The sequence below is a fragment of the Equus przewalskii genome, chromosome 4 (assembly GCF_037783145.1).
Source record: "Equus przewalskii isolate Varuska chromosome 4, EquPr2, whole genome shotgun sequence".
In the NCBI taxonomy this organism is placed as follows: Eukaryota; Metazoa; Chordata; class Mammalia; order Perissodactyla; family Equidae; genus Equus; species Equus przewalskii.
In genome coordinates, this window is record NC_091834.1 from 92006686 (window position 1) to 92028091 (window position 21406).

At 43.4% G+C, this 21406-nt stretch overlaps 1 protein-coding gene across 1 annotated transcript in view; it reads right to left on the reverse strand.

The window, feature by feature from the left end:
• The window catches only part of KIAA1549 (KIAA1549 ortholog), a 121283-nt gene that overhangs the window by 69068 nt on the left and 30809 nt on the right, over nucleotides 1–21406 (reverse strand). Inside the window, exon 3 of the mRNA XM_070615349.1 lies at nucleotides 2898–5612. Within this exon, the coding sequence (XP_070471450.1) occupies nucleotides 2898–5612 (2715 nt within the window). The remainder of the gene's footprint in view (nucleotides 1–2897; nucleotides 5613–21406) is intronic.

The following is a 21406-nucleotide window of genomic DNA, read 5'->3' on the forward strand; positions in this document are numbered from 1 at the left end:
AACAAAATCTAGCTATGTTTAATTTTCCTTCCACACCTAACACATTCTATTTAAAAATCTGCAATAAGTAAGGATGTTTTCAGTGTTCAGGAAGCATGTCCTGCTCCCCTTTCTTTTCCCTATTATTTTTTCTTTCCTCTTCCATTAACTTCTCATAATGCAGAATCAAAATACACTTGATATTATTATTTGGTTTTCCATTTCCTGTTCTGAATTTTTTAAACTGGAGACAGAATCACTCTGTAACTTTCATTCTTTTAAAAAACAAGTGTTTGTTACGTTTGACTGTTTTCTTTACTGATCAGTGACCTTGATATTAAAAGTGAGGAGGGACTTCTTTAGTTCACGAGACCATTAGAACAGATCAGGGCCCCTGACCCCCTTGCTGAGTCACGCCAGCAGCCAACTCGGCGCGGGCCACACGGGCTCCAAGTGGACCAGACTGCAGTTCACATTTTAAAGGGAAAGATAAAAATGAGTGGGAAGGAAAAGAAAGGGAAAAGGGAAAGGGAGGGAGGGAGGGGGAAAAGGGGGAGGCAGGGAGGGAAGGAAGGAAAGGTCTCAAGAGCTAAACTTGGGGAAAGTAGAGGAGAATGGAAAGTCAGAGACAGGAAACCCTAAAGAGGAAAGGAGGAAACACATATTGTAAGTAGCCCCTCCGGCTAAAGGAATCGCTCAGGACAACCATCCAACAGTCACTCTAAATAGGCCTGTGGCCCCTACCGTTACCTCCACCTTCTCTAGTTAATTGGGGTGAGAGCTAAAACCGCAGCAAGCTCAAATCCAAATAAAGATTCTAAACGAGGTGATATTCGCTCTGGGCCAAAAATATCAATGAGAGAAAAACAGCCTCATCTCCACTGAAAGAGGCAATATAACAGTATGAATACTTACGCACAAACCTATTTACTAAAACCGTCAAAGTATACATTCACAATGCATGAATTTTACCCCAAAAAGTTATTAGAAATACATGGATCCCTAAAAAAGGGCACCAAATTCATTAAATGTATGTCTTATATGAAGGTTGATCATTGCTTTATATATATGCTGATATTCTTCCAGATACTTCTAAAATGGTTTCTAATTATTTGTAGAAAAATTCTAAAGGACGCATTACAATTATAAGTGTCATAAGTATCATGGGATTCCAGAGATAAAGAAACTTTCAGTAGTTCTTTAATAAGCTTCTGGTAACTGATCACTTTGTAGCTATTATGTAATAATTTTGTGGGAAGGAAGAAAAGCATCTTGTCTATGAGAAACTCTTTTCTCTCTCCTCGGCACTACTTTAATCCTGCAGACGAAGATTCACCACTTTGTCCCAACCTCATTTCCTAGCATAACTACCTCTCCTCCCATGACACAGTCTAATCCAGCCAAGCTGAACATCCTTGGGCCATCGAACTTCTCCACCTGTGTTCATACCCTCCACCTGGAGGACACTTCCCTCCGTCTCCAGATAACAGCCTTCTACTCATCTTTAACGTGCACCTCCAATTCACGTCCTTCCAGACCCATCCCCGATCATCCCAAATAGTCACTCTTACAGAACTCTGCATCAACCATTCTCATCACAGCTACCAGGAAGACATGGCAGCACCTGCCCTACTGGACTCTAAGCTCCTTGAGGGATGGGACCATGTCATTCATCTGGATGTCCCTTAAAGCTTCTAAAAGCACCTCACACATACCCAGTGCTCAGTAATTACCTGTCACGTGAATTGACAGGTGGTTCCTTATTTGAGGGAGCGACAGAGCTAGGAGAGCAAAAGCTTCAGCTGCTCCCAATCCTCTCAGAGGGTGGTAGCACCACCATGGTGAGCAGAGGATCCTTGGCCCACCTCCCTCAGCATGGAGAAAAAAGAGCAACCATGTTTTCCTCCTCCTTCCTCACCTCCACCTTTCCCTGTTCCTCTTTGCTCGTCCACTTCACTCCATTCCTCTCCTACCTCTACCACCACCTTCTTCCCCCTTCTTCATTTCTATCCCCAACCTCATCAAAATCAACACACAGAGCCAGGCTGCTCATCAATATTATGTTGTATTTAAGTGTATATTAACAGGTCACGAGACTTCACGCACAACCTGTCATTTCTCCTGAAGAACAAGTTGGAGAGCCTGATCAAGCAGGCCACAGTCAGGGGACTTGCACAGACATGACATCAAATGTACTCCAGTTTCATGTGACTAAAGCAGGCGGGAAGCTGCCGCTTGTTCAGTAGTCACTCAGGCTGCAGACAGGGGAGAAAGGTAAAGCTTGTGACTGAATTCAGAGGGTATTTAGTCACTCCATGTTTCTTTCCTCAGGATCCAAGTGACATTTATGGGAATATATAAGAGCAAAGTGCCCCCTCCTTTCAAGGAAAAGTAAGAATAATAAATTCGGAAGAAATTGCAATGGTTGCCCTTACACACTTGCCCAATTAACTGGTGGAACTAAACACGAAGGTGTTAGTTTTAACCATTGTCATCTACGCATCCACTGGGTTATGAGCTCCCAAGACAAAGATCCTGCGAAAAGCTTCTAAGGCTTGTTGAAAACTTATTTGTTCTTATTGCTACTACTAACATGTAATACTTTATGGGTGCTTCTCATGTGCCAGACATTGGGTTAATATTTTATACATATTAATGCATTCGTCTTTACCATAACCCAAAGAAGTAGGTGCCACTATCATTCTTATTTAATAGTTGAGGAAACTGAGGCATAGAGAGGCTAAGTAACTGTCCAGAGAACTCACAGGTGATAGGCAAAGGAGGGAAGATTACTAACCCAGGAGCTCCCTGGGGGCAAAGCCTGCACTCTCTACCATGCTGCTGCGCATCAAATAAGCATTTCATACAAGCACCTTAGAAGGATCACCCCAACCAAGTGACTTGAAGTAGGGCCTTACCAGTTGTGATCAAATAGGCATCAGGAACTGTAATATCACATACATATGGCAGCTTGGTGGTGACCAGTGCTGGAGTATCAACTGGTGCTTGAGGAGTGGGGGTGATCACCGGATGAAGGGATGGCAGGGGGAGCGTCGTGCTGCTTCTGTGGGGATTCTGACTTGCAGTTTTGCTGTTCAGGGTGGTGCCAATGGTATTATCAGGGGCAGCACTGGTATTAGATGTGCTCAGTTCAGTGGAGGTGTTCATCGGTAGGTCTGTGGGTGTGAATGACGGGCCCACAAAGATCGGCTCTGTAGGCAGAGGTGAGGGGGTCAGCTCAGAAACCAATGAGGACGCTGATGACGAGTACACGGCAGTGACCAGTACTGTAGTGGTAGGAATGACTTTGGAGAAAGAGGAAAAGACAGACGTGTGATCATTTGTAGCACTGATATCCTCACTGGAAGGTATCAGAGTTGAAAAGAGAGAAGACTCTGTTAAAATGGGTGTAGTACGAAAAGCAGTCAAAAGTGAGGTTGAGTGAGTTCCAGCAGTCCAAATGTCAAGGGTGGGCTCAGAACTGGAGGGCCCCAGTGTGGTGACTGCGGATTCATGGGAGATGAGTGAAAACTCAAAATAGGAGGTAGTTTCAGTGAGGGCTGAGGTAAAATGACCTTCAGAATCTGCCAGTGAAACTGTTGATGCTTCAGAGAACTTGAGAGAATCAGAGGGGAAGCTGGACCGTAGTGATGTTTCAGAGTAACTAGGCAGAACAGTGAGTGTATTTAAAAGCAAGTCTGAACTTGGCAGGAGCTGAGAAAATCCAAGGTTTGTGGAATTAGGAACAGAAAGCTGAGGTGACTGCAAGTGGATAGAGTCAGACAAGATAAGTGTCTCAACCAAGGTAGAAAAAGTCTGAGAAAAGAAGACTGACAAATCACTTGACATCAGAGATGGAGAAGAAAGTACTTCTGAAGATAGGGGGACCAAGCTGCTGAATTCCAGCAGTGGAGTTGAGAAAAAGCTAGAGGCAAAATCCAAAATACTTCCAGTTTCATGTTGGGAAAAACTGGCTGGTTCTCGGTCAGGGAAAAGTGAAGACTCTACTGAAGGAGCCAAAGTGTAAGACGCAAAAAGACTTGGGTCTCTGAGAGCAAGCGATGGTGTGTTTTTGTTTGCTGTGACGGGGAAAGATGAGTCAAGGAGAACACTGGTGGTGACCGAGGAAAACACAGCTGTTACACTGGATGGCATTACTTGTGTTTCAGCGACAGAGGACAAGCCCAAAGTAGCAGTATCGAGTGACACTGGTACAGAGAGGTGGCCGTGGGAAGGATACACTGGTGTGGTCATAACAATACTCATATCCGCCTCGGCTGAAATACCAGTGCTCCTTTCTGAGATTTCCACAGATCGAGAAGAAAGTGGAACTATCGGTCTTGAGGGAAAAAGTGTATTAAATTCTTGAGGCTCTCCTTCAAATTCAGAGAAGTCCACTACTACGCTGCTCAGTGGAGAGATGCTGCTCACTTCCAATACTGTCACAGACAGGGTCTCAGCACCATCCCCAGATCCCACGTCTTTCTCCATGAGGCTCGTTGACAGAACGTGCTGAGGCGACGCCAGAGTGCAGGACATGCACCATGTGTACGGTCTGAGTGAAGACATGGGGCTCCCAACGTGAGTCTCGGCTACATGACTTGGGACCACCGAATTGCCAGGCGATTGTGATGTTTCGATGGAGTTGCCGGCAAGAAAGGGGTTATATGAAACATCAGCAGGTTGAGTAGAAAAGGATACAAATGCAAGAGGAGTTGAAAACAAATCTGAATTTGTGCTGCTGCTGCTGCTGCTGCTGAAAGCAAGGGCTGTCTGTGATACAGTTGCAGCAGAGTACGTTCTTGGAGAGGTGGCTTCTTTCAGACTTTGAAGCAAAGCAGTGGTCACATCAGGGTATCTGTCTGCACCTGTGGCCAGAACATCCTCTGGAGACGGTGAGACCTCCTCCAAGCGGGGAAACGGCTGTTGAGTAATGCCATCGCCTAACGGCCGAGGCACTGAAGATGGCGCGCTAAAAGGGAGGGTTTCCACATCCTCTGTTCCTGAAGCCACGATCTCTGGCAAAGTCCTGCTTGGTAAGTGCCCATAAGTGTCAGTAGGATAAAGCACCAAATTCCTCCCAGGAGTTGGAATTATGCCCTCAGAAGTGGAAAGAGCTGACGGAAAAGCATCGAAATGACTGGGGGCCTCAGCACTCGTTGTTGGTTGCTGCACTGTGTTCTGCCAGGCTGACGTCACTTCTTCATCTTGTAAAGAAATCGCGGGTAATGATGGAGTCAGCATAGAGTCTAAGGTTTCCTCGGGCTGCCCCAGTGGGCCGACTGTGACATCCTGTATTGAAGAAACCGCATGGGAAGTGGTCCAGTGAGTTTCTGGCAAAAAGTTATCCATTTCATCATCATTTATGACCACCTCGTTGCTCGTCACTGACACGTAATTTGCCACAAAGATGCTGTGATCTGCTGTATTTTGGGTCAGTTTTCCTTGGTTAAAAAAGGTTGTATCAAAAGGAGTGGTAGATGGAGATGATATGACGTGAAGAGAAGGGCTTTGCTGGGACCCTGGAGCAGTTTCTGTTAAGGCCACATGTGCAGTGCTGTGCACGGTGCTCTTCTTCAGCGTGAGCTCCACGGAGGATAGAGAAAGGTTGTGCTGTTCCAGAGAGAGCTCATCTACAAAAGAAAATAAAAGCTGGGTCACTTGCAAGGCAATGAAAGTCATACTGCTAACATTTTGTTTCAGATACAAAAATTTACTCATTCAACAAATACCCACTCTTTGTGAATATCCACAATTCATAGTTAGAAGTTAAGCAGCTAATTGGAAGCCAGAATTACTGTCAGGCTAATAGCTGCAAATATTCATAAATTTGAGTACCACCTTATTTAAGCTTGTGTATGCGAACACATTGACATTTTTTCTCTTACTTCCTAACACCTCCACGGAATACTGGAAAAGGAAGCAGCCTTAGGAGGTTCTAGTCCATTCTCTCTCATTTATCACACGAGAAACAGGTTCAGAGAAGGTACTTAAGTCGATTACATGATCACCCAGACAGAGGTGGAGCGAAATCTGAATATAAGCCTTCCTTGACTCCTAAGCCCAGTTCTTTCTCTTCCATAAGAGTTGGCCCTTAAGAGAAATAAACATGACGACTCTGACAGCATGACTCATTACCAGGGAGGACAATTCAACAGTTTCCTAAGTTATAGGGCCTTCCACATTTAGGCCACAGACTATCTCCAGGCTCAGCTCTCATCACTCCCTGCTCCACTCTCACACCTTCCCCACTATGCTCTGGCCAGATGACCTACCTGCAGTTCCCCAAACCCAGATTCTCTCTGGCTCGGCAACTTTGCACATTCTTATCCCTGTGTGCGGGAAGCCCTTCCATGGTTCCACCTGGATAACTCCTACTGGTCCTGCAGATGCATAGACACTACCTCCCTCCTCAATACTCTAAAGCTGGGTTAGGGTTCTACCTGTGTCATATTCCTTATCATGCCCCACTGAAATTAACTGCTCATTCCACTGTGAGCTTCTTGAGGACAGGGACTATTGATCTATGTCCCAGTGCCCAACACAGTGAATGACACATAGTAAGAGTTCAATAAACATCTGTTAAATGAATGAATGAATGGTGTGTAAGGACAAGGTTCTGCTCTGCGTCAAAAGCATCCTATCATCCTCTCAAACTTTCATATTTTTTATCCTTGTATAGCTGTTATTATCATTTAAGTGGTTTAGATGTCTCCACCTGTAATTCATATATGCTGCATAGAGAGGCAGGATATGTGATGGCCCAGACCCCCGAGGAAAACCCAAGCACAGGGTACCATGCACTGCAGCACAGGCTGGGGACTGAGCAACTCTCATGACCCATAACACCACCCTCCTCTCACTTATCCAGTTTGTCAGAACACAAGTGTCTGCAATAGTGTGGGGATAATCTTGAATTCACTCTTTTTATTTTTTTAAAGTAAGCAATTTCTATTCTATTCCTGGCAATATGGCAGACTAGAGATCTTGAAGCCTTCCCACTTCCTAACACTGAATTATCCTTAAAAAATGTTCAAACATCCTTTTCCATGACTGAATGAGCCTGCAAGACAATAGGGGACATGTGCTGAGCACATGAGCAAAGCAGGAGCTGGACTAGGGAGGTCATCAAACACTGAAGTCACAGAGTGGCTAGAGGGACAGTGGACCAGATAGGTTAATCTGATCTAATTAACCTAATTAAAGCTAATCTTAGGCCACAGGGGAATGAGGGACAAGTGTTGGGTTTGGACAGGATAAAAACCAGAATGAGGACCATCTCTAAAAGCTGGAGACCTTGGAAGTGCCATACTCTCAGGGAAAGAATTAGGGAAAAAAACTATCCACCCCTCAGAGGACTGCAAGAAAAAGTATCTGTCTCAACTTTGACTTAGTGCAGATATTTTACAAAAAGTCTCCCCAAGTTTGCAACCTATAAGACTTGCATGGTCCTAAAAACTATACACTAAGAATTGTAATTTAAAGTGGACGAGGTCTCCAACAGGCACGTGAAAAGATGTTCAACATCACTAATTATTAGGGAAATGCAAATCAAAACTACAATGAGATATCCCCTCACACTCGTCAGAATGGCTATAATTAACAAGACAAGAAATAACAAGTGTTGAAGAGGATGTGGGGAAAAAGGAATGCTCATATACTGCTGGTGGGAGTACAACCTGGTGCAGCCAGTATAGAAAACAGTATGGAGATTCCTCAAAAAATTAAGCATAGAACTACCATATGATCCAGCTATTCCACTGCAGGGTATTTATCCAAAGAACATGAAAACACAAATGCATAAAGATATATGCACCCCTATGTTCATTGCAGCCTTATTCACAATAGCCAAGACTTGGAAGTAACCTAGATGCCCATCAATGGACAAATGGATAAAGAAGATGTGGTATGTATACACAATGGAACACTACTCAGCCATTAAAAAAAAAAAGATGAAATCTTGCCATTTGCAACAACATGGATGGAGCTTGAGGCTATTATGCTAAGAGAAATACCTCAGAGGGAAAAAGTCAAATACCATATGATCTCACTCATAAAAAGAAGATAAAAACAAACAAGCACATAGAGACAGAGATTAGATTGGTGGTTACCAGAGGGGAAGAGGGGAGGGAGGAGGAAGAAAGGGGCGACTGGGCAGACATGTGTGGTGATGGATGGTAATTAGTCTTTGGGTGGTGAACATGAAGTAATCTACACAGAAACCAAAATATAATGATGTAAACCTGAAAAAAATAAAAATAATAAAGTGGACCAGGTTTCCAATGTCTATCAGAGGCTAACATAAACCACCTCCAGAAGAACACACTCTCAAACCAGGCATCAAAGTACTCCTGTAGCTAGAGTTCAAACAAACATGGGTGCAAAATTAAAAATTACAAAACACGTAAGGAAATAAGGTACTATTTTTAAAAATCAAGAGAAATTCCCCCCAAAAAAGTCAAAAGAAATCCACACAAATGGTATCAGATCTGTAAAGACTCCAGATATTATGGGATATATTTTTTAAAGTATGTTTGTTTAATTTAAAATAATAAAGAGGGACTGAAAACATGATCAAAGAACGAGAGGCTATAAAAAAAAAAAAGCCAGAAAGATTTAAGAAGAACCAAAAGAACATTTAGAAATGAAAATACATAATAATTAAAATTTTAATACTCAATATACAATATATAACAAACAGCAATTTAGACATAGCTGAAGAGGGATTTAGTGAACTGGAGGATAGATCTGAAAACTACTCAGAATGGAGCACAGTGAAACAAAAGGATGAAAAATATGAAAAAGAGAAGTTAAGAGACATGGAAGATAGAATGAGACAGTCCTACATACATGTGATCAAAGTTTTTAAAAGAAGTAATAGAAGGAATTGGGTAGAGACAATGCTCAAAGACGTGATGCTAAGAATTGTCAAAATTAATAAGAGACGAAATTCAGAAAGACCAAGAAATCCCAAGCAGGATGAATTTTTTAAAAACCCATATCTATGCATGATGATACCATAGACAAAGAGAAACTGTAAATGCAGTCAGAGAAAGGAATGGCAATTACACTATCAGATAAGTACTTCACAGAACTAGGAGCCAAGCAACAATGAAACAAAATCTTCAAAGTGCTGAGAGAAAATATCTGACATCTTAGATTTGAATAGCCAGAAATACTCTCTATTTGTTAAAATAAGGGCATTTTCAGATAAATAAAAAGCAGTTATACTGACAGAAGACCTTCTTGTTTAGAGAGAAGCCTCTCTAAACAAGGATTACTTCTAGAGGAAAGGTAATTATCCCAGAAAGAAGATCTGAGAAGAAGGAACTGAGAATAAATAAGTGATAAAGACATGGTTAAATCTAAACAAACACTTATGGTATAAATGAACAATAATACTACTACATAATTTGTGAGGTTATAAACAACATAACAGAATTAAAATAGCTTATGACAATTGCACAGAAGCTGCGAGAGGGGCATCCAGGGGTACTTGTGACTCACCAGTAGAGATGGAAATCAAGAGTTAAGACAAAACTCTGTGTATAGACTTTGTATGCATACACTAAAATTTGTAAACGACATTTAGCTACATATTTATACAAATCAAATATTTCTAGCTGGTTCGTTAGCATCTGAAAGTCACAAACTTACACCAGATACAAGCTGCTTAATTTAAAGGGTCACATTCCTTTCTATGTAATATGACTTTTAAAAAGGAATAAGCGACCAAAGAAGGAAACCATTTCTTAGAGATTATTATTATATTATTAGGCATGTGTTGCCTTCTATACAAGCTGGCTGTAGGATTTCTTGTCTATTTGCTTTTACTATTTACCTGTCCCATGCCAAGTGTGGATAAAAGTAAACATGATACTTATTACAACCTGGGTAAAGGAGCAGCTGTTCTTTTCTACAGTGAAGGTTAAAGAGTTACAAATTTAAGAAGTAATGAAATCAACTTTCTGTGTAACTATGTAGCACACAGACCTGAAAGTTTTCCTAAGGATAAATCATCTTGTGTGTCTGTTTTAAAACTCTGCTATATTTTGTTTTGAAATAAATATAAGATCTGAGAGAACGATATCTTTTAAAATGAATCAGAAACATATTTGTAAGTGCACTGGAAGACGGCAAGAGATAAAATAGCAAAGAAAAGCAACAATCAGTGGCTAATTTATGAGCCCAAGTATCTGAAGCAAATTAGAATTCAGTCAACTGCCTACAGAGGGCAGCGGGCAGGGAAGGGCAAAGTGGTCAAAAGGACGAAACATTCTCCTGACTAGGGAAACAGAGGAACAAAAGCTTCCTATTAAGAACTGTGAAGTGTGCCAAGCTGGGATGCTTCCCCCGACTCCCCGCCTTCAGCCAAGCCCCGAGAGAGAGAAACCAGCTGTGAAGACACAGCAGCTGAAATGCCACGGGGAATTACTTCTGGAGTTAATTCAGGAAGAGGTTAGAAAACCCAGGTGAGTCTCACTCCCAGCAGAAAAGTCTGTGCGGACTCTAATTTCAAGCCCTGGAGATCAATTTTCAAGCTCTAACGCGTTAGTCCATAGAAGAGTGAAAGGTTCTGCCTGTGATGACAGAGGGAAAGGAACAGGGTTGGGTGACACAGTGCTCCTCAGACTTCTGCGTGTACGCGAACGAAGTAACGGTGAAAACGCAGGCTGTCCAGCAGGGCTGGGGTGAGCGCTGAGCTTCTGCATCACTCCCAGGTGGGGCCAGGTCTGCAACCGTACTCTGAGTAGCAAGTGTTGAGGCACTTCTCCCATGTGACAGCACAACACATACTTACTGGGTGCCTACCTTGCACCGGGTCCTGGGCTAAGTTCTTGCCATGCTGATGGAACAGAGCAGGAACTGCCCTCCTGCCATGCTGATTCACGGTGATTAAAAATTCACAAGGCAAACTCATAGAACATACACCGTCAAGAGTGAACGCTAAGGTAAACTCTGGACTTTGGGTGACAACACTGTGTCATGTAGGTTTGTCCATTGTAACAAATGTACTGCTCTGATGGAGGATGTTGATAATGGAGGAGGCTATGCTTGTGTAGGGGAGGGGGTATATGGGAAATCTCTGTACTTTCCCTCAGTTTTGCTGTGAATCTAAAACTGCTCTTAAAATAAAGTCTTTTTTAAAAAAACATTATAGAGACCACCTCGAGGCTGAGTGGTTAAGTTTGTGCACTCCGCTTCAGTGGCCCAGGGTTTCGCCGGTTCAAATCCTGGGTGCGAATCCTGGGTGCAGACATGGCACCGCTCATCAGGCCATGCTGAGGCGGTGTCCCACATGGCACAACCAAAGGCACTCACAACTAGAATATACAACTAAGTACTGGAGAGCTTTGGAGAGAAGAAGGAAAAAGAAAAGAAGATTGGCAACAGAGGTTAGCTCAGGTGCCAATCTTAAAAAAAAAAACTCACATAGAGCTTTTTAAAAACTTTTAAAAAATTCATGAGGGAGATGCCTGTCTCTAGGAAGTTGTTGGTCTTACTCAGACATGCAAGATAATTTGGTGTTTTATCTTTTTTTTCCAAGTCATACTTTTCTATCTGGAAATCTTCCCTAAATATAGTAGTCGATCATGGAATGATAGACCTTTCAACCTGAATGGATCCTTTAAGACCACGTCCAATCCCCTCACTTTGCAAATGAGGCTCAAAGAGTTTAAGCAGACTTGCTCAAAATAGCACCCAGGGCAGGGCCAGCCTGGAAAGGTAGGTTTCTGAGTTCTCAGTGGTTGAATGCTCTTTACACAATACCACATTTAGCCAAATCAGCCCATTTAATTAAAATTGCTAGCAAAGAAATTATGTTGAAAAACATATTATAATGGAGCTGAAGCACATGCTAAATTCTGTTAATAAAACACATGCAGGGGCAGGCCCAGTGGCACAGCGGTTAAGCGTGTACATTCCACTTTGGCAGCCTGCGGTTTGTCAGTTGGCATCCTGGGTGTGGACATGGCACCGCTTGGCAAGCCATGCTACGGTAGGCGTCCCACATATAAAGTGGAGGAAGATGGGCATGGATGTCAGCTCAGGGCCAGCCTTCCTCAGCAAAAAGAGGAGGATTGGCAGCAGATGTTAGCTCAGGGATAATCTTCCTCAAAAAACTCATGCAAAGGCACACTTTTAGAGCTGTGAGGCCCACCATCTACCTGGGGACAGCTCACAGCTTCAATCATGGGCATTGGGAAAACAAAACATCCTCTGAGGGCTGGCCTGGGAAACCCAAGCAATAGCAGCATCAAAAATCTCTAAACAGCTTTAATCCAAACAGAACCATGATTTTTGCTTCTTTGCTAAATTGTGGTGTTTTCAAAGCACGATGAGTCATCTCAGCTCTCTGTGGATATTGAGTTTACTGCAAAACAAGAGCCCCCTAGAATTTCTAAGAGTTTAAAAACAAAAGTAGATAATTAAACCACTATCCAATTTGGCAAATCTTTAGCAATTTTTATTCTTCTTCTAGTTCTCAGGCTTTTAGTGCCATTATTAAATGGAGGTTTTCAATGCCATTATGAAAGCCATCCTCCCCCTTTTCCTCACCTTTCATTTTTCTCCCTGATTTAGAAAATAGAGTCTTTCTTCCCTTTCTTTATTCAACCCCAACTGGATACTATCCAGAGGAATTTCTAAGACTGCAAAGTAACCACTTGAACTAGAGCTGACCCAACCAACTGCATCTTCTACCAGGTTACTCTCTCCTCCACCTGGTAATGATTTTATTATCAAATATCACGTAGATAAGAAATACTATTTATAAAACTATATTTGTCAGGTATAGCTAATACTATAAAGAATACCTGAGTATCCATCATCTAGTTTTAAAAAAAGACTATGACCCTTACTTCTGGCATCCTCTGTGTACCCCGTTCCTTCCCACCAATGGAACCACTATTTTGAATTATGCACTTCTCAGATTCTTGCTTTTCTTTATAGTCTTGCCATACGTATGTATCCCTAAAGAGTATATTCTTCAGCTTTGCATGTTTTCAAACTTCATCAAAATGGAATTATACTGCAAATATACTACTGCAACTTATTTTTTCCACTCCGTATTTTTAGATTCATCCATGAGTGTTGTTTTCCTTGTAGCTGTAATTCATTTATTTTCACTTCAACAGAAACTCCATTGAATATATTCATTCATATCCACTGAATATGAATATACCAAAATTTATCTATCTACTGTTGATGGACAGTTGGACTATTGTCAATTTTTGTTATTAGAAACATATCTGACATGAACTTTTTTACCCATCTTCTGGTACATATATGCATATATAAAGTATTACGTATGTGTATGTGCATGTATGTATTATGTGTGTATATGTGTATGCATGTGCATATTGTAAGTATGTCTGTGTATATGTGTGCATATGTGTGTACGTGTGTGTATATGTGCATGGGTGGATGGGTGTGTATGCATGTATGTATGCATGCGAATGGAACTGCCAAGTCAGAGGACATGTTCATCTGCAACTTTACTAAAATAATACCAAATAATCTTTCAAAGCAGTTAAACCAATTTATATTCCCACTCTTTTTTTTTTTTAAAGATTTTATTTTTTTCTTCCTGAAGCTCTCCAGTACATAGTTGTATATTCTTAGTTGTGGGACCTTCTAGTTGTGGCATGTGGGATGCTGCCTCAGCCTGGCTTGATGAGCGGTGCCATGTCCACACCCAGGATTCGAACTGGCGAAACCCTGGGCCGCCAAAGCGGAGCGCACGAACTTAACCACTCGGCCACGGGACCGGCCCCTATATTCCCACTCTTGATTGCTGCAAATCCTCACCAATACTTAACACTCCTAAACTTTTACATGTTTACTAATCTGGCTGGTATGAAATCTTACGATTTTAATGTGCATTTCCCTGGTTATAACAGACTGAGCCCCTTTTCCTATCTGCTGGCCACTCATGTCGCCTCTTCTAGTGTCTTTTCAATTCTACTGCCCATTTTGCTATTGGGTTGTCTGTCTTTTTCTTTCTGATTCGATGGCATTCTTGATATATTTTGGATACTAGTCTTATGTCAGTTATAACTTCACTAAGTTTGCGGCTTGTTGTTTAATTCTTTTTATATGGTCTTCATGAACAGAAGTTCTCAATTTCAATGTGGTCAAAATTTATCACTCTTTTCTGTTACTGTTTGAGATTCATGAGTGTGTGTCTTAAGATGGAAAGTTTAAGAAATTCTTCCCTACACTAAAAGGCATAATGATATTCTTCCATATTGTCTTCTAAAAGTTTTAAGGTTTTGCCTTTCTCGCTTAAAGTCAAATGTGCCTGGAGGTATAAGGTGTGTGCATGCATGCATGTGTATGTGTGCGCGTGTGTGAGTGCATGTGTGTGTGCACATGAGGTAGGGATGAGGACAAGAAAGTCCTGGGCCAATGTCACTCAAAGTGTGGTCGTACTTTTCATTACCCATCTACAGTGAGATAAGGTGCTTGAGCCACATATAACTCAATGCACTCTTCCTTCAGAGAGTAGGTTGTGCTGCAAAACTATGTCAGCTAAACCAGGCAGCACACCCTGTGAGGGGTCAATTCATGCTCTGGTCCCTTATCTCATCTCGGATGGAAAACAAGAGTTTGCAGGCCAGCTCATTTCACAGTACTATCTGGGCAGAGGAGTGGGATCTGTGCGAGGCCCCAGAGAGGTGGGGGAAATACCGGTAATGCAGCCCACGGAAGAACACAGAGAGGACGACCAGTATGTCTGGGAAGGAAAGACAAAGAGCTCCAAGATGGGGTTAGAGGAAGGTAGGGGATCAGACCATGCAAGGCTTGGAAGCCACGATGCTGAGGATAAGGAACAATATCATGAATGCAGCGGGAAGCCACCAAAGGCATTTAAAAGCATGAGAATGACATGATGAGGCTAATAGTTTTAAAATCCTTCCTGGCGCAGTGTGAAGAAGAGGTTAACAGGGCAGGAGGAGACGTGGAGAGATCAGTTACATGGTCACAGTAGTTGAAGCTTGAGATTTTAGAACTTTGCTAGTTGTGTGGCCCGCAGACCATCAGCATCACCTGGGAGTGTGTTAGAACTGCAACATCTTAAGCCCACAGAAACCCTACTAAGTCAGAAACTGCTTTTAACAAGCTCTGCAGGTGATTCATGGCCCGTTAAAGTTTGAGAAGCACCAGCCTGAGGTTTATTTTAGAGAAATCCACGTGGAGATACCAAGGTTGCAAGCGGACACATGAGCCTGAAGATAAACCTGCAAAAGAGAGAGAAGTCGTAGAGGCAGGGGGAAACCAGGAACGTGAGATGACAATAAAACAGAAAAGGTGTTTAGGAGTCAGGAAGGGGTCACCTGTATGGAATGACCGTAAGAGATGAAGAAAATGAAGGCTGAGAAGCACGTCCTCAACGTGACAGGTTTCTTTGGCCTTGTGGTGGCAGAAACCAGGTTGCCATGGGTTGAAGAGTGAATGACAGGTAAGGAAATGGGGATTATGTGCAGACCACTCTTTCAAGAGGTTTAGCTGCGCAGGGCAGGGGAGGGACAGACGGCAAGTGGAGGGGTCCAGGGAAGGTTGGTTGGTTCTCAGACGATAGACAACAATCACTGAGGAGCTTGTGAAAGATGCAAGCTTCTCAAAATGCAAAATGGCGATTTAATCAAGGGAAAACATCAGACAAACCCAGGGACATTCTACAAAATACCCGACTCCTCAAAGATCGCAAGCTCATAAAAGACAAGGAAAGAGTAAAGAGCTGTCACAGACTAGAGAAGAGGAAGGAGATGTGACAACCAAATGCGATGTGGGATTCTGGATTGGATTCCAGAACAGAAATAGCGGGAAAACTGGTGAAATCCTATAAGGTCCGCAGTCTAGTTAACAGTGTTGCACCGATGTTAATTTCTTAGTTTTGTTAACTCTACCATGATTCTATAAGATGTTAATAAGGGAAGCTGAATAAAGGGTATATGGAAACTCTGTGTATTAATTTTGCAACTTTGCTGTATGTCCAAATCCTTTCAAAATAAAAACTAAAATAACTCAGGTCCTCATTCAGTAGGTTGAGTTCAGGAATTGGTGTGTGGGTTCGGGTTTGCTTGCTGTTGTTCTTGTTGTTCTGGAGTCTGATTCGAACCAACACCACGGCTAATTCTAATGCGAGTACAGGGTCCTTTCTTTGAAAAGTGCTGGACTAGGAAGAGGTAGAAGACGCAAAGGACAAGTGATGAGCTCACGTGGCTGAGAAGGAAGAAAGTAATGGAACCCAGAGGGGGCGTGGCCTTTGATCCTCAACTGGAAGAGAAACTGAGGAGTGAGTGCAGAGACTGGTAAGTTGTACGGATCTGCTGGTGAGAACTTACGGGAAGCGTGGTCACAGGTGAGGATGGAAGAGCGCACCAGGAGAGTGGAGAATGTGTGAAACAGACACGGAGGAGCAGGGAGAGAGGGCTGCCGGCAGACATGAAACAAGACGGCCAGGCTCTGCTATGGAGGTTTCCCATCTGAGGAAAAAGTGCTCTTCCCAAATCAGCATTTTAGGCTACAGTTGGATGTGGGGATATACCCAAAGAACACTGATGAGCTCTCTGCACAGAAAAGTACCAACCTCAGGGCGAATGAAAAGTAACTGCATCAACTCCCAATACTTTAAGATCTCAATACCATGTAAACACTTCTTTTAGAAATCTTCCCGTGACATCTTTTGTTTCGCAATGTTAATTAAGTCACAGACAACATTAAAATATCTGGACTGCCATAGTTCACATCTGTTATGGACAGAATTGTGTCATCCCCAAAATTCATAGGTTGAAGCTCTAACCCCAACGTGACTGCATTTGGAGACGGGGCCTTTATGGAGGTAAGCATGACTAAATAAGGTCATAAAGGTGGAGCCCTAATCCAATAGAGCTGGCATCCTCATCAGAAGAGGGACACACCCCAGAGCTCGTTCTCGCTCTCCACACACACACAGAGCCAAGGCCACGTGAGAACAGAGCGAGAAGGGACCATCCGTAAGCAGAGGAGAGGGGCCTCACCAGAAACCAACCCTGCTGGCACCTTGATCTTGGACTTCCAGCCTCCAGAACTTAAGGAGAGAAAACTCTGTTGTGTAAGTCACGCAGTCTGTGGAATTTTGTTACGGCAGCCCGAGTGACTAAGACATCTTTCATTCCTGACTCAAACAAGAGGCATTATGATGGAGTAGAGATTACCGGAAACAAGAGCCTGCAGGCCTCGGGTCTGACCCTGGTCTACCACAAGTTAATTAACTGCCAACCTTGAGTAGCTCACTTCACATTCCTAGGTCTCAGTTCCCTCTTCTGCTAAGAAGGTTTATGGTTCCTGAAAATTACTACCTGAAAAATGGGGTTAAAGTGTTGACTTTCTATGGATAGACCTGAAATAGGACCCTATGCTTATGCTGTAAGGTTTTGTCAGTCAGGCTTCTCTGTTGTTTGCAGTGGAAACACTGGCTCCATAAGCAAGAGGAGGATTCATTGGGAAAATACCAGCAAGTCCACAGAACGGACAAGGTGGCTCAGGTTCAGAACACAGTCAAGAGCCCAGTGAGGCTGAGCAACAGAGAAGCCCACTGGGGTCTCACTGCAGGGAGTGTCTACTGATGACACCAAGCTGGGACTGCCACTAGCACAGCTGCCAATGGACCCTCCATTCCTCTGCTTCATGGTAGCACCCCTTTAAAATTCAAAGTTCAGCTGGAAGTGTCCCCCTGGCGAAGCCTAGGCCATATGCCACATTGCCTCATCAACCCTGCAGCCTTCTGATCCTCATGTATGAAGGATTCCCCAGAAAGAAAAAGGGTAGTCCCCCAAAAGGACAAATGGCCACTGCATCAGTAGTAGGAGGCTTCATTTTAGCTGGAAAAGTCCAAGCTAATAAAAAGCACACCTCTTCAGCGCTAGTACAATATAATCCCAATCAGAGAGGGAGACAACAGGGCAAAAAGTTCTAGAGTGTTCCACAGAGACCAGAATTGGGTTCTGTTGTATCTCAAACTTGCTCAGTTCCCCTGGAGAAATCCCTTATAATTAATCACACCTTCCATTTCCTCCTCTAGAGATGAGGACACGGATGACAATTAGTGACTTCACTGAAACATGAAGAGAACTAACGAGCAACTTCAGAAAACAAGTGTAACCAAACCATACTGAAATAATGGTACTACAAAGCTTTTTAAAAATTCACACTACGACAGTTAAAGCATCCGTACAGGCTTCATGCTGGGTTTCAGGAACGCAGTTTCTCTGCAGGATTTTCTCATTCGACGCGATAAGGACATTAAATGTTGGTTTAATTCAAAGCATGGGACAGGGTATTTATTGGAAGATGGTCTGTTTCACTTTGTTTTGTTTTATTCATTCCTAAATAAAATGCAATCCTCTTTACCAACCTGGAAAACGAGACTGTCAGGACTTTAAGTAACCAAAACAAACTAAATACTCAATTCACTAAGAACAAAGACGGAAAAACTCTCAGTCAGCCATCTGTTTCTAAAATAATTTAATTCAAAACACAGTCCCATAACAACAGGGAAAAGGACACCATCAGCTTCAAGATAATCTTCTGTCTCCAATTACACTCAGAGCTGGAATGGCACACGACATGCCATGACTAAGCATGAGGAGGCACTTTCCCTCCCAAACACAGGACCCAGCAGCCATTAGTTTCCACACAGATGCACAAGCCTGTAACCAAGGACCAGGAGACCTCGCTGTCTCACGGGGTGGGTCTAATTCCAACACACAGTAAACAGCTTATGCTACAGGCTCAATTTCTTAATTCAGCTCTAAATTAAGCTTTTATTTGATATCAGGGGAGCAGGAGGCTTAAAAGAGAGAGAGGAGCCATTTGGGCTGCAAGCAGCAGCATGGACAAAGGCTCCAAGTCCGGACAATGTGGGATGTGTTTGCGTAACAAACACTAGTGGCTCCACTTGGTTGGAGAGAACACTAGGAAAGTTGGCCGAGGAGTGTGAGAATGTCAGCAGACAATGGGGAGCCATTGGATATTTTGAGCAAAGTGGCCTTTTTAACAAAGTTATGCTGCAGAAACATCAACCTGGCAGAGTGGAGAGAAGCACAAAATGGTGACCTATCTTATGTTCAGCCACACAGTGGATGAATGGGGCAGGCAGTTAGGAGCGTATGATCAGAGGGGAATGGAAAAGAAGTTACAAGTAAGAGAGACCGCACAAAGGCAAAACAGATGATACACTCAGCAGCTGATGGGATGGACGCAGCAAGGGAGAAGAAAAAGTCCAAGGCAATTCTGAGTCATAGATTCAACAGGCCAGTATCAACAACTCCACCTGAGTATCCAACAGGCCTCTAAAAAACCCTGATTCTACTTCATGTGCCAACCAATAACTCACTCTCACAGCCAGGTTCGTCTAGTTAACTCTCAACTCCCTTCATCCCCCTTTCCAAACTATGTAGTTCGGGCCCCTATCATTACTTGCTCAGAACTCGGCCTGGCACAGCCTCCGTGAGGAGATGGGCTTTCCAGGGTACTGGAGCACAGGAGGCAGAGATGCTCTGAGACCCTGGACACCCACCTTGTTTCCTTGCTCATTGGGAGTTTGGTTCAAGAACCAGGAGAGCCCAGAGCATCCATAAACATCCTTCAAACGGCAAAGAACAGATTGCTTCGATAAGTGCTTCCCGAACGGTGTCCCGAGTACAAAGGGTGGTGGCCCAGCAAGGGCTGAGCACCTCCAACATGACAATTCTCTACTTGTGCACAGTGTCGCTAGTGCTATGTGACCCCCAACTCCCATGCACCCCAATCCCTGGGCTCTAGGGCCAAGGAAGGCTGTGCTGGGAAATGTTCTAACTGTCCCTGCCAGATGAGAAGTGTGTTTCTGGTAACAGAAATCAGTGGGGTCTGTGGTCTCTCCTCATCAGCCATAACCTGCCCTAAACCATGAAGGTCCCTCTGGCCCGCACAACCCATCTGGAGTTTTCTAACACGCAGACCTGATCAATCTATTTCTGTATATCTGAGGTTTACCTAAAGGGAGAAAAGAAAGAATCTTATCTCATCACCCTCCAAGATCCTCCAATGGATCACAACAGCCTTCAGAAACGCAAAGTCCTCAGCTGTCACACAAGAGCCCTCACCTCTGGGTCATTACCTGTCCTGCTGGTATCACCTCCCCTACAACCAACCCACGCTTTCTCTGACGGCCATGCTTTTGCAAAGGCTGTTCCTTCTCCTGGGAATACCCATCCTTCTTTCCCTAACCCCTGTCATGCCCCTAGACTTTCCTTTTCCATCCCTCCCAGAACCCTGTGTGAGCTTTTCTCATCAAACTTACATTGTAATTTTTGGCTTGCTCATCTGCCTCCCCAGTCGACTTGAGCTTCTTGAAGAAAAAGACTGTATCTTTCATCAGTCTGTCTCCCATGTCTAGCCCAAAGCCTAACATGTTCATTCATACACTCATAAATCCAATAAATATCTACTGACCATGTATGCTAAGGGCAGGGTATGAAGTATCAAGCCAGACCGAAGGTCCCCTGCTCATAGACCTTACAGTGGAGAAGAGGAGACAGACAGTAACTATAAACTGAGAAGACTGCTAAGGAAATGAGTGACTGAGAATGACGGACAAAGAAGGTCAGAAAAGGTGACTTTGGGCAGGTGACATCTGAGAAAAAGAGAGTGGGAGATGGCTCCAGGAAGAGGGGATGGTGTGTGTAAAGGCCCGAAGCGAGAAAGATCTTGACAGATGTGAAAATAGCTGCTGTGCACAGTGCAGAGCCAGCAAGGGGAGCCCGGCTGCGGGCGAGGCTGGTGTGAAAGGCAGGGAGACGATTCCAGGTGGGTGGAAATGTGATTCTAGTGCTCAAGAGAGCAACTTGGGCTGAGGACACAGATGTGATGATTATCTGCAGGAAGATGATAATTGAAGTCAAATGGCCCCATCGAGGAAGAGAGAGAAACGTCTGCCTTGCACACCTCAAGTGCCACGTTCACTGAAGCGGGAACAGAAGAACCCAGTGCTCTGCAACAGTCGGAAGGGGCCACCTTTAGCAATCATACCAAATAGAATGCTATTTACACAGACTTCCCCAATCCAACTCAGTCAAGCACAAAAATTATTCTCATCCTTACTTAATTTATTTCCATTCACTGACAATCTTTCCCAAACCCCCTCTTCTGCCTGCTTATTGGTATGAAGAGCCTACTGATTAGCAATTATCCATAGTGTTAACTCTCTAAGTATCTATAATTATGACTTCCTTTGGTTTATTCGAGGGGTCCTTGGGACTCTAGGATGAGGAATAACAGGAAGTTAATGTAAATACTAATTTGCAAAGGAAATAACCAGACCAAATATGCAGATAAGCCAAAAGGCAATTTTCCAAAATTGAGGTTTCACCAGTGTGGAGAGTTCTATATTTGTTTTTAC